Genomic DNA, 12,501 nt, shown 5'->3' on the forward strand with positions numbered 1-12,501 from the left:
TTATTCACCAAATTTCGACTTTTTTCTAGACATTTCGTTTTTTTTTTCTCGAAGTGCATAGTGAAAAAAAAATCTTCCTCCTCTAAAGTATTTTTATTTTTCTCCTAACACTCTTTCGTAATAGCGCATCTCTCATAACTGACAAGAGTTCATCTGTCTTCAGAGACGATCTTGGTGAGCGTGCTGCGCAGCTGCGTAGGAGCCGCAAAGGCTGCTGGGAGTCGGCTGTCATGGCTCCGCACATAAACACAAAACTGTGAACAAGCGACACTTTTATGTTGTTTTATTTTTAAAGCAAACCGACGACATTTGAACTAATAATCAGAGAAAAATTGAAGCGAGAGGTATAATCCGGGACTTGTACCAACACAGTCCTTTATCACTCCATCCTCCACGTGGGGTGTTTTGGTTCAGCTGGTCTGATTCTTGACTGCTGTTTCCCTCACATGTCCGTCTAGGAGGACTCATGTCGGGGGGGAACAAGGCCGTGGAGCTGCAGATGCAGATCAGGCAGAACGCGGAGGATCTGCAGAGCTTCGTGAAAGAGCTGCAGAGCTGGGAGGAGGAGATCAGGGACAGAGACCAGCAGCTGAGGACGGGGGGACAGCAGGACCTGCAGGTAATGACACACCTGTCCTGGTGCAGGAAATGTAAATACTGTCAAAACTGTAAATACTTCCACACTGTGAATGCTGCAATCAGCCATGTATATACTGTAACTCAAATCTGTTGTAAATCATATAACCACATCTCATCTGAAATAAAATAATATATATTATCACTCATTCATGTCTGACCTGCACCTTATGACAACAGTTATTTATTAACCTGCACTATGTACATACATATTTATATATCAGAATCAGAAAGGGGGTTTATTGCCAAGTTTGTCAACACACACAAGGAATTTGTTGTGGTGATTGGTGCAATACAGTAAAAATAAAAATAAAAAATAAAAATATAAAAGCAAACAAATATATATGGAGATAAACTAAGAGATAGAATAAAGTAAAATGTATAACAGAAATATATGTGTATATGCTGTACATTGTGTTTATTTCACTTCATAAGCACTTCCGGTTAGATGCTAACTGCATTCCGTTACATGAGCAATGATAATAAAGTTGAATCTAATCTAATCCATCTATCTAAATTAAATACTCTGCTGTACTCTACTGCCCTTACTTTTTTAATAACTTGTTCTTTTTATTATTTTACGTCTTTTCTTATAATTTTATTTAATTTTAGTTGTTATTTAAGCGTACTCTTAAATTAAATACTTTTTTGAAAACCGCGTGAAGTGATGGATAAGCCTTGAATGCAGGAAATGTGATGTACAATTGTCTAATTAGTTTAATTCACCGCACGTATAAGCACAGATTGCTTTTGTATTACTGTATTTGACCTGGTCTTTGTACATTTTGACCGTATAGAAATGTAATTCTTGCCATTGTAAGAATGAGATGAACCTGCTGTACTCTACTGCCCTTACTTTTAACAACTTGTGCTTTTTATTATTTTACTTCTTTTCTTATCATTTTATTTCATTTTATTTGTCATGTACAGTTTAATTGTGTCTTAATGTTGATGTAAAGCACTTTGAATTACCTTGTGTTGAATTGTGCTGTACAAATAAACTTGCCTTGTGTTGCAGAAACAGCTCCCACCGGTGCGCAACAAAGACTACAAAACAAAGATGAGGAAGAAGAAGAAGCCGAATGAAGATGGCGATAAAAAAGCAGAGGAGTCGGGACAAGCATCTAAAATAAAAGCATACGACTACCGGTCGTGGGACAAGTTTGATGTGGTAATTAGTGACATGTTATGGATAAATGTGTGTGAAAGGTGACGAGGATGCTGCAACATGTCCCTGTGCTGCAGGACCAGGCTCTGGCGGAGGTGGATAAGGAGGCCGGTCCTGCAGAATCCAACGAGTCCGACTCAGAGGAAGCTGCAGCCGACCAGGAGAAAGCTCTGGCTGAGAAGAAAAGGGTAATACAGCCTGAGCTGTCGTGCACAGAAAAATGGAAAAAAATGAGCATAATATCCCCGCTAAACTCGTTTATGTTTTTATTTTCAGGGCAATGAGTTTTTTAAAGAAGGTAAATATGATGAGGCCATTGAATGTTACACCAGAGGGATGGAGGCCGACCCTTACAACCCCGTGCTTCCCACAAACAGAGCCAGCTCCTTCTTCAGACTCAAAAAGTAAGTCCTTATATATAAAACTATGATTACATCATTGTCTAACCTGCTATTATCGTTTAATTATTTCAACTGACTATTCATTTTGTATAATAATTAAAACTAACACTTTTTATATGTAGAAAAACAGCTCCAACTAGCTGAGTTGTGTTTTGGTCACTATCTCTTAATTCAGATTCAGATTCAGTTTACTTTTATTTGCCATTTGTGTTAAACACATAGGAATTTGTTACGGTGATAACAGTGTGCGCATATTTACAACACCAAGAAAAACTACTTGAAACTTTGGGAATTAACTGGTTTTCTGCATTAATTTGCTAGAAAATGTTATCTGATCTTCACCAAAGCCACAATAAACAGACACAATGTGTTGGAGCCATAAAAACGACCGTGTCTCTGTTTGAATAATGTATACAATTTTGCTTTTATGTTATAGAAGGAATAATGACAATGTTGTTAAGTAAATAATAATTTGAAATTTGAGCTTTTATTTTGGTAGTTCATGTTAGAGCTTTTATTTGACGGCCTACACCGCTGTGTAAAGACTCTTAGGAAAGAAGTAAAAGAAGAGAAGCAGGTCTAACGTAGTTTTTGTATTGTGTAAAATAAAAGTATAGTAAGAATTGTGATTATGTGGAACTCTTATTTTGTTTACTGAATGCTGCTTATTGAACTTTGTGGAAAGTGATTTACGTTTTTTGATAAAGGATGTTTTTCGTTGAATACCTGAGCACGTGTCCGTTAGTTTCCGGTGTTGGGGTAACATTAGTGGTGCTGGGGTACTACCAATGAGGAGATTTCCTTTTTTATTCTGAAGCCATTTGGACAAGTTACTTTCACGTTTACGTTCCTTGTCCTGATGCATCCTCCAGCTTCTACTAAGCTTCAGCTGGTGAAGACTCACCATGACGTTATCCTGGAGGATATAGTGGTCAATTTGGGAAGTAATTGTCCCCTAGACGAGTCCAGGCCTCGAGACAGCAAAGCCAGCCCTGATCATGATGCTCCTTCCACCATACTTTACTGCTAATATTTAGATCTTAGCAAGCTGCTCAATTTTTGGGCCAAACAGCACCAAGTGTTCCACCTAAGGAGATTCAACTTTTGTTTCATCAGTCATCTTCTCTAGGGCTGGGGATCGATTCAAATGTCAAGAATCAATTCGATTCCAATTCTTAAGATTCAGATTCCATTATCAAGATTTGATTTGATTCAATTCTGATATTGATTTGGGTTAGTGTTATTAAAATTGTTTTTTGAGCTGTTGCATGAATGATATGACTGTAGTTCTGCAAAATATTACTACTAGTATTATATTGAGATTAAACGGCAAGTATTGCAGCTAATGATGCTGTAAGGACCAATCAGCTCCCAGAATGCTGATAGAACTGCTTTCAGAAACATCGTGGGGCAGAATTACCAAACAGATCCAGGGCAAACAGAGACGGATGAAATCAGTTTTTTTTTCCCACATTCCGTTTTTATTTGTTCCATTTTCGGTCTATTTTGGTTTTTAATTTTTGAGCATTTGGTTTTTAGCATTTTTTGCAAATGTAACCCCAAGACAGTATATAAAGTAATGAAATATAGACAATTTATGCAATTATGACCCAACACTTTAATGTTTTCATACCTTTAAACATATTTAAAGGCAAAAACATGGCACCAGTTATTCTCGTGTCCAACAAAACATTCCTTTTTTGGGGATAAACAAAAAAATAACCAAAAGTTGTAATGTAATGATGAAAAAAAAAAACATAAAAAAAAATAAATTAAAAAAAATCGATCTTTAGACATATGAATCGATTTTTAGGAATTAATATGAGAATCGATTTATAATTGGGAAATCGATTTTTTCAACACAGGCCTAGTGATATTTACGATATACTCAGAGAGGTTTGGCAGTCGCAGTCCTCAACTCTTAAGCACAAGATTTCACAATATTTTGTTGCAAATTAAGGCAGAAAACTAGTTGAAACTAAGTGGTCTACAAACTGCTTCACTTTTAGTAAACGGCTGCATTTCAATAAGGACTCGATTAATTTAGTTGCTAATCCATTTAAACCTGTTGAGTCTAAATCAGCCTTCTCAGCTGCGGTTCTAGTTTACAAATAAACTTCTGTAAACATGTGAGGCTCTTTATGGACCTTTATTCTGTGACAGAGTGGGTTTTATTTCGGCGTTAATCTACCAGTCCGTCTCCTTTTGCAGGTACGCCGTGGCAGAGTCCGACTGCAACCTGGCCATCGCCCTCGACAGCAACTACTTCAAAGCGTACGCTCGGAGGGGAGCAACTCGGCTCGCGCTGAAGAAACATGAATCTGCTGCAGAAGGTAGAAAACCAACCAAAAACAACGTTTAAGCATTGATGTGCTGAGGTAACGGCGTCTGTGTCTCTGAACAGATTACGAGATGGTTCTCCAGCTGGATCCGGGGAACCTGCAGGCACAAAACGAAGTGAAGAGGATCAGAGAGGTGGGTGGTCAGTGTAGGTGGGTGTGGTCTCTTCTGTGTGCTCCTCTCTAACGTCCTGCTGATGTTCCAGCTGGTTCAGGCCCCGGGGCAGAGAAGTGAAGCCGCGCGATCGGGGGACGACGCCGGGGGGCCGGAGGAGCGGAGCGCCGTGGAGGAACAGCAGAGGAAGCAGGAAGCTGTGTTCCAGAAAGACAGAGTACGTTTCTGTCTTCACAGCTAAGGTTTATGTGCAGTATCCTCCCCTATAATGGCGCTTTTATGCTAGTACCTACTCAGCGCGACTCCACTCGACTCTCCTTGCCCTCGTTTCTTTTCGACACCCAGATGAGAAGTAGGATGTTGGAGTGAAGCTGCTGTGACGTATTTGATTGTGTATTTAAACGAAGAAGACAAGAACACTAAAGATGTAGAACCTGGAGGAGATGATAGATGTTCTGCTGGGTCTGTGGCTTGTGTTTGATATCAAGTTAAAAAATGAGAGTGAGAGAAGCTTCACGTGGCAACGCTTTTTAATTTTTTTAGTTTGTCTCGGTGCTGCTGAAAAGTCAGCTGGAGCCGTGAGCAGCTATGAAGTGACATAAAATAATAATAAAATAAATGATAATAAAATAAATTAAAATGAATAAAAAATAACTTAAATTAAAATAAGCTTAAAGTAAATTCAAGTACTTTAATAAATAATAAAATAAAATAAAAAATAAATTAAGCACAAGTAGCACAAAATGTCAAGCCTTTGTACTTTTCTTTTTTAACCAGGCAGAACTAGAACAAACATGAACTCATAGAAACTCTGTGTGTGTTTGAGTCTGTGTAAATGTGACAAAACATGCAAAAACAAACATTTTTCCCAAAGAATCACCCAGTGATGTCATGAGATTGACGCGTACGTGGATAAAAGGGACAAAAGAAAAGTAACAGCTCAACGTAGCCTAATGTAGCGGAGTAAGAGAAACAGTTTCTCCTTCACAAATCTACTCAAGTAAAAGTAAAAAGTATAGTGATTCAAAACTACTCCTAAAAGTACAACATTTCCCAAAACTTACCCGAGTAAATGTAACGGAGTAAATGTAACTCGTTACTACCCAACTCTGGCCATCAGGTTTATGAACATCTGCGCCTCAGAGTTGGATCAGAAACAGACTTTTGTGCTGCCATTGCCTGTTGAATAAAATCACCGCGAGGCGCTCTTGCGCTGATTTCCTCCTCCTGACTCAGACGTCTGACTCCAACCCCCGACCGCCGACTCAGCCACTTGGCACGCCTCCACTAGGAATGGGAGGGAGTCTGAAAGAAAGAAAGAAAAAAAATGAGCCTGAAAGAAAGAAAGAAAGAAAGAAAGAAAGAAAGAAAGAAAGAAAGAAAGAAAGAAAGAAAGAAAGAAATGATCCTCAAAGAAAGAAAAAAATTAGCCTGAAAGAAAGAAAGAAAGAAAGAAAGAAAGAAATGAGCCTGAAAGAAAGAAAGAAAGAAAGAAAGAAAGAAAGAAAGAAATGAGCCTGAAAGAAAGAAAGAAAGAAAGAAATGAGCCAGAAAGAAAGAAAGAAAGAAATGAGCCTGAAAGAAAGAAAGAAAGAAATGAGCCTGAAAGAAAGAAAGAAAGAAAGAAATGAGCCTGAAAGAAAGAAAGAAAGAAATGAGCCTGAAAGAAAGAAAGAAAGAAAGAAAGAAAGAAAGAAAGAAATGAGCCTGAAAGAAAGAAAGAAAGAAAGAAAGAAAGAAAGAAAGAAATGAGCCTGAAAGAAAGAAAGAAAGAAATGAGCCTGAAAGAAAGAAAGAAAGAAAGAAATGAGCCTGAAAGAAAGAAAGAAAGAAAGAAATGAGCCTGAAAGAAAGAAAGAAAGAAATGAGCCTGAAAGAAAGAAAGAAAGAAAGAAAGAAAGAAAGAAAGAAAGAAAGAAAGAAAGAAAGAAAGAAAGAAAGAAAGAAAGAAAGAAAGAAAGAAAGAAAGAAAGAAAGAAAGAAAGAAAGAAAGAAATGAGCCTGAAAGAAATGAGCCTGAGAGAAAGAAAGAAAGAAAGAAAGAAAGAAATGAGCCAGAAAGAAAGAAAGAAAGAAAGAAAGAAAGAAAGAAAGAAAGAAATGAGCCTGAAAGAAAGAAAGAAAGAAAGAAATGAGCCTGAAAGAAATGAGCCTGAAAGAAAGAAAGAAAGAAAGAAAGAAATGAGCCTGAAAGAAAGAAAGAAAGAAAGAAATGAGCCTGAAAGAAAGAAAGAAAGAAATGAGCCTGAAAGAAAGAAAGAAAGAAAGAAAGAAAGAAAGAAAGAAAGAAAGAAAGAAAGAAAGAATTTTTTATTGTTATTGGGATAAATGTCAGAAATGATCATGATGCATTTTTTAGTCCGTACCGCCCATCCCTAGCCTTCACCCGCCTCCACCCGTAGTTTAAAAGCGCAAAACGGGGGCGTGGCGAGTACAGTCACGCTGAGTAGGTACTAGTGTAAAAGCACCATAAGATTATTGATTGATTGGTTGGTTGATTTTCAGGGGAACGCGTATTTCAAAGAGGGGAAGTATGAAGCAGCCGTGGCGTGCTACACCGAGGGCATGGAGGCCGACGGCACCAACGTCCTGCTGCCGGCCAACAGAGCCATGGCCTACCTGAAGCTGGAGAAGTGAGGATGTTTCCCTCGGCAGGTGGACACGGAGAGGACTGACCCTCCTCCATCGGCGCTTGATAAACTCCTCCTGTCGTCCGTTCTTCCTCCTGCAGGTACCGGGAGGCGGAGGAGGACTGCTCTACAGCCATTTACCTGGACAGCACGTACTGCAAGGCCTTGGCCCGCCGAGGCACGGCCAGGGTGGCGCTGGGGAAACTGGAGGAGGCCAAACAAGGTGCAGCAGGACTCCACGTAGCGCTGCCCCGTACGCTTGTGCCGTAATGTTCACCTTTTCTCCTGTTTCACTCGCCGCAGATTTCCAGCAGCTGCTGAAACTGGAACCGGGGAACAAACAGGCCCTGAACGAACTCCAGAAACTTCAGATCGTACGTATCCGTGCTGGCAGCTTGTGGCTCCTATTGCATTTTACCTTTTATGCTCCTTTTGGATCACTGTGTCTCAGAGAAACTTTATTATTTTTATTATTATTGTTATTTTTATATTTGATAAATTAAGCTAATTTCTACGATGGAGTATTAGGGCCAAACTAAGACAAAAAATTTTTGGAAATTACGAGAATAAAGTCATAATGTTGCAAGAATAAAGTCGTAATAGAATAAAGTTGTAATATTATGAGAATAAAGTCGTAATATTATGAGAATAAAGTCGTAATATTATGACAATAAAGTCGTAATATTATGACAATAAAGTCGTAATATTATGACAATAAAGTCGTAACATTATGACAATAAAGTCGTAACATTACGAGAATAAAGTCGTAACATTACGAGAATAAAGTCGTAACATTACGAGAATAAAGTCGTAATATTACGAGAATAAAGTCGTAACATTATGAGAATAAAGTCGTAATATTATGAGAATATAATTTATGAGAACTCTAACAGGAAGAGCAGTCTTCTCCCTGTGTTAAAATGAGAAATATTGAGCATCTTTTGAAGTTATATTTATATATTTATAATATATTTAATATTATGACTTTATTCTCAAAATATTACGACTTTATTCTCGTAATATTATGACTTTATTCTCGTAATTTTACGACTTTATTCTCATATTATTATGACTTTATTCTTGTAATTTCCATTTTTTTGGTCTTAGTTTGGCCCTAATACTCTGTCGTAAATTTCTTTCTGAAATAAAATGTTGACAGAATTTAAGGAGCTGATGTAATGAATGTTTTTAATCTAATTAGACAGCGATTGTTAACATTATTTTGGCTTTTTGCAGCAAATAAAAACATAAAAGACTCTCAGATTGAGTCAAAATGCAGTTTTAATTGTTTTAGTGGCTTTAAACTCTGATTCGTCTTTGCAAATGGATGAATCTCTCCAGTCTAACTCCTCTGAGACAAACCCTCATCTTCACGCGTTACCTCTCTTTCCTTGTGTTCTCTCCCTGTTAGGACACGAGCTCCGCGGGTCTCCTCCAAACCCCGGACGGCTCTCAGAGGAGAACGGTCCAGCCGATAGACAAACCTGAACATTTGCGCTCGACTGTGAGTCGTCAACTTCTCCCATCAATAAAAATGTCCTACATTCACATCCCGTATTGGATTATATCTGGATAGAAGTGATTGATAGAAGTAGATTCCGGGCAGTGAGGTCCGTCGTCTCAACAAACAAGCATCTGTTCATCTTTAAATGCTATGACGCTTCTTCTCCAGCAGGTGGCACAATAGAGCCAGAAACTCTGCTCCCTGTCCTCATCAGTCTTTGCATAACCAGAATCCCTGATGTCTGTTTCCACCCGCCTGTTCTGCAGAAACCTCTGAGGAGGATCACCATCGAGCAGGTCAGCGGGACGGTGCCGGTGCCTGAGGAGAAGCCGACTGTGTCCAGAACTTTAGTCCAGGAAGTGGTGAAGGAGGCCGAGGATGTGCCGTCTCCGCTGTCTTCATCACCCAGCGCCAAGATGATCAAAATCGAGGAGACAGCAGACACCCCCTCACACTCATCTGACCTGTAAGCAGTACTCGAGTTGTAAAAAACAATCAGGGGGGTGGTGGATTTTATCTTATGGGGACAGATAATTTGTGCTGATTACAAATAATATAATATATTACAAATAATAGCAGTGACCAAAACACCTGCAGAAATACTGCAGGAATGACATAGCAGCAGTTAAATGCAGCCTTCTGTAAGCTTTAAATATCCACTGGGCTTACATCAAATACATCAAAACACAACAATAAAAAACACTTTTCTGAACTTATCAATATGACTCTGTCCTTCACAGGATAAGTGAAATGGATCACTGCAAAAACTCAAAATCTTAACAAGAATATTTGTCTTATTTCTAGTTAAAATGTCTTATTTTAGTAAAAAAAATCATATTACACTTAAAACAAGACTCATCACTGGAAGATTTTATTGCTTGTAATGAGAAGATAAATCTTGTCCCATTGGCAGATTTTTCTACTTATTTCAAGTGAAAATTTACTTGAAACAGGTGAAAATTGTCTAATAAGTTATTTTTCTGGTGTTATTTTTCTGGTGATGACTCTAAATGTTGAAATAGCAGTAAAATCACATTCATTGATGAAATGACATAAGGGATGGAAAGGGGGGATGACAGTTTTACAGGGGGGATGATTTGGACCGTTTTTATTTCAGGGGGGATGATTTGGACCGTTTTTATTTCAGGGGGGATGCCATCCCCCCTCATCCCCCCTGAACTCCAGTACTGCCTGTAAGTGCTGCTCCGTCAACATCTGACTCCTTTCACACATCTGAATATTTCCTTTTCCTTCTGTTTCATCCTCTCTTTTTCCACGATGACCAATCATATCTCAGTTGACATCTGTCTTTCTGCGCGTCTTTCTCCACTTTAGCAGATGTCCGCTGCAGGAGCCGGCCGCTCATCCTCCCCAACCACCAACGTTCTTGACAGAAGCAGAGCTTCCTCCTCCGCCCACCAACAGCTTCCAGCTGGAGTCGGACCTCCGAAAGATCGGAAATCAGCCCCAAGTGATTTACAGATATCTCAGGGTTAGATTCATGCACTTTCTCAACGCCATGATTTTTAGGTTGTGCAACCAAACAGAATGTAAAAAAAGAAAACAGCAGTAGAGATGAATGTTAACTCATCTCCTCTTTACTGACAGCAAATCAAACCTGAAGCGTACGTGAAGATTTTCAACAGCTCCCTCGAACCAGACATCCTCTATCAGATTCTGAGGACACTACAGGAGTTCTTCATGAAGTAAGCTCTTTAAATAAAGCAAGAAAGCAGAAAACCTCTGGTCCTCAATACATTTTTGTATTACAGGACTCTCTCATAAATTTAGAATATTGTGATAAAGTTCTTTATTTTCTGTAATGCAATTTAAAAAAAACAAAAATGTCATACATTCTGGATTCATTACAAATCAACTGAAATATTGCAAGCCTTTTATTATTTTAATATTGCTGATTATGGATAACAGTTTAAGATTAAGATTCCCAGAATATTCTAATTTTCTGAGATAGGATATTTTAGTTTTCTTAATAATATCATATATCAATATCATAATCAGCAATATTAAAATAATAAAAGGCTTGCAATATTTCAGTTGATTTGTAATGAATCCAGAATGTATGACATTTTTGCATTACAGAAATTATAGGACTTTATCACAAAATTCTAACTTTCTGAGCCAGTCCTGTAGTTTGTTGGTGAAGGAGTGACTGTGGTGTTTTCACCCATTATATGCTGCCCCCGTGTGGCCAGAAGTGGTACTGCCACGGATAATTGTCTAAGTTAAAAGTACTTTTTGCAGTACTTCAATACAACAACTTTTACAGATTTGTGCACTGGAGGACAACACAAATATTTTTAAGAATTTTGAGAGTTTATTGTTTCAGATTGCGTACTAAGTGAAGCTTCTGTGCAGGAATGAAGCGCCGGAGGTCGTGATGGAAACCCTCAACAGTTTAGCAAGCGTGAGGCGCTTCGACATGGCTGTTATGTTCATGTCGTCACCTGAGAAGAAAGGTGGAGTCCTATTTTAACACTTCTTTTTTACGTTTATTTTCAGCCACGCCTTCCAGCATCTTAACTCTTTCTTTTCTTTGTCTTCCAGTGCTTAAAGAGCTGTTTGATTTCCTCCTCCAGTCCGGCCTGGACCGATCAGCCGTCGCTGCCTTACAGAAGAAGTATAACATGTGACCTTTGGACCGAGGGAGAATCACCCCCGAACAGTGTTAAGATTTAGTTGAACTTAAAAAAAAAACATGTAAACTGAGAACACTTCCTCTGAGCTGATCAGCTGACCCACGGCTCTGACATCGTTGTGTTTGGTCTAATTCTCTGATATTCACTCTGTCTGGTTTGGAGCCTGGAAGTACTCAAGGTTCCAACTTGGATGCATTTTGACAATAAAAATACAAAGGACAACAAAAACCACAGATTTGTTTCTTGTGTAACGTGTCGCCCTCTTTGTCCAGAACCTTTCTGTATAAATGAAAATGCAGCTACAAGTTAGTTTGATACGTTTGCAAACACCGGAAGGTGACTAGACCAGACCTGAACAACCCAGACAGGCCCAGCAGAAAGATTTAAAATAGACTGTAATTAGGGCCAGAGCACTGACAGTGTGAAGGCCTTATTGTATCTGTAGGAATTTTTTCTTTCTTTCTTTTTCTTCTGACGAAATGAGGGCCTTCTTTCCCCCTAAACGTGCCCCAAAAGTCACCAAATTTTGCACCAAGCCAGGCCCGGCGAAAAATGTGATATTTAATGGTTTGCATTAATGGGCGTGGCCTAATGGCTCAACAGCGCCCCCTAGAAAACTTTGTGCCTCAAGCCCCACAATACGGTTTGACGTACATGCACGAAAATCGGTACACACCTGTATCATGTCGCAACTTAAAGAAAAGTCTCCTGGCGCCATGACCGAAACCGAACAGGAAGTCGGCCATTTTGAATTAATCGTGTCATTTTGCCGTAATTTATGCCATTTCTTTCGCCGTTAATACGGCCCGAACCGTAACGTGCACCCAGGTGTGTTATACATCAAAATGTGCGTCTCGATCCTGCGACGAAGCGCATTAATTTTCTCAGTCAAAAGCGTTACCGTGGCAATGATAGATGCCGAAAAGCGCGCCCACCCTTCATCTGATTGGTCCATATTTGATAGTTCCTACTTTCTGCCAAAACCTTTGAATGGTTTGATATAAAGACTTGTGGGTGGTGTCATCTGACATGGTTTTGAGTCCTTGAACAA

At 39.0% G+C, this 12,501-nt stretch overlaps 1 protein-coding gene across 1 annotated transcript; it reads left to right on the forward strand.

Annotated features, from left to right (window-relative positions):
- Positions 1-204: 204 nt before the first annotated feature.
- rpap3 (RNA polymerase II associated protein 3) lies at positions 205-11,665 on the forward strand. The gene is made up of 17 exons (XM_061714347.1): positions 205-344; positions 459-619; positions 1,655-1,807; positions 1,882-1,992; positions 2,081-2,208; positions 4,417-4,538; positions 4,610-4,691; positions 4,756-4,876; positions 7,165-7,292; positions 7,391-7,512; positions 7,593-7,663; positions 8,701-8,793; positions 9,060-9,259; positions 10,129-10,285; positions 10,402-10,499; positions 11,170-11,270; positions 11,359-11,665. Exons 2-17 carry the CDS (start codon positions 467-469, stop codon positions 11,442-11,444), a joined length of 1,926 nt encoding a protein of 641 aa, XP_061570331.1. The 5' UTR covers positions 205-344; positions 459-466; the 3' UTR covers positions 11,445-11,665.
- Positions 11,666-12,501: the final 836 nt, after the last annotated feature.

Source organism: Cololabis saira, chromosome 23, assembly GCF_033807715.1.
Source record: "Cololabis saira isolate AMF1-May2022 chromosome 23, fColSai1.1, whole genome shotgun sequence".
In the NCBI taxonomy this organism is placed as follows: domain Eukaryota; kingdom Metazoa; phylum Chordata; class Actinopteri; order Beloniformes; family Belonidae; genus Cololabis; species Cololabis saira.

Excerpts from the sequence above, each read along its gene's own strand:
- rpap3 (XM_061714347.1), top strand. The coding sequence starts at position 467 with ATGTCGGGGGGGAACAAGGCCGTGGAGCTGCAGATGCAGATCAGGCAG. Across the intron at positions 620-1,654 it reads GGGGACAGCAGGACCTGCAG|AAACAGCTCCCACCGGTGCG; the intron begins GTAATGACACAC and ends CTTGTGTTGCAG. Across the intron at positions 10,286-10,401 it reads TGATTTACAGATATCTCAGG|CAAATCAAACCTGAAGCGTA; the intron begins GTTAGATTCATG and ends CTTTACTGACAG.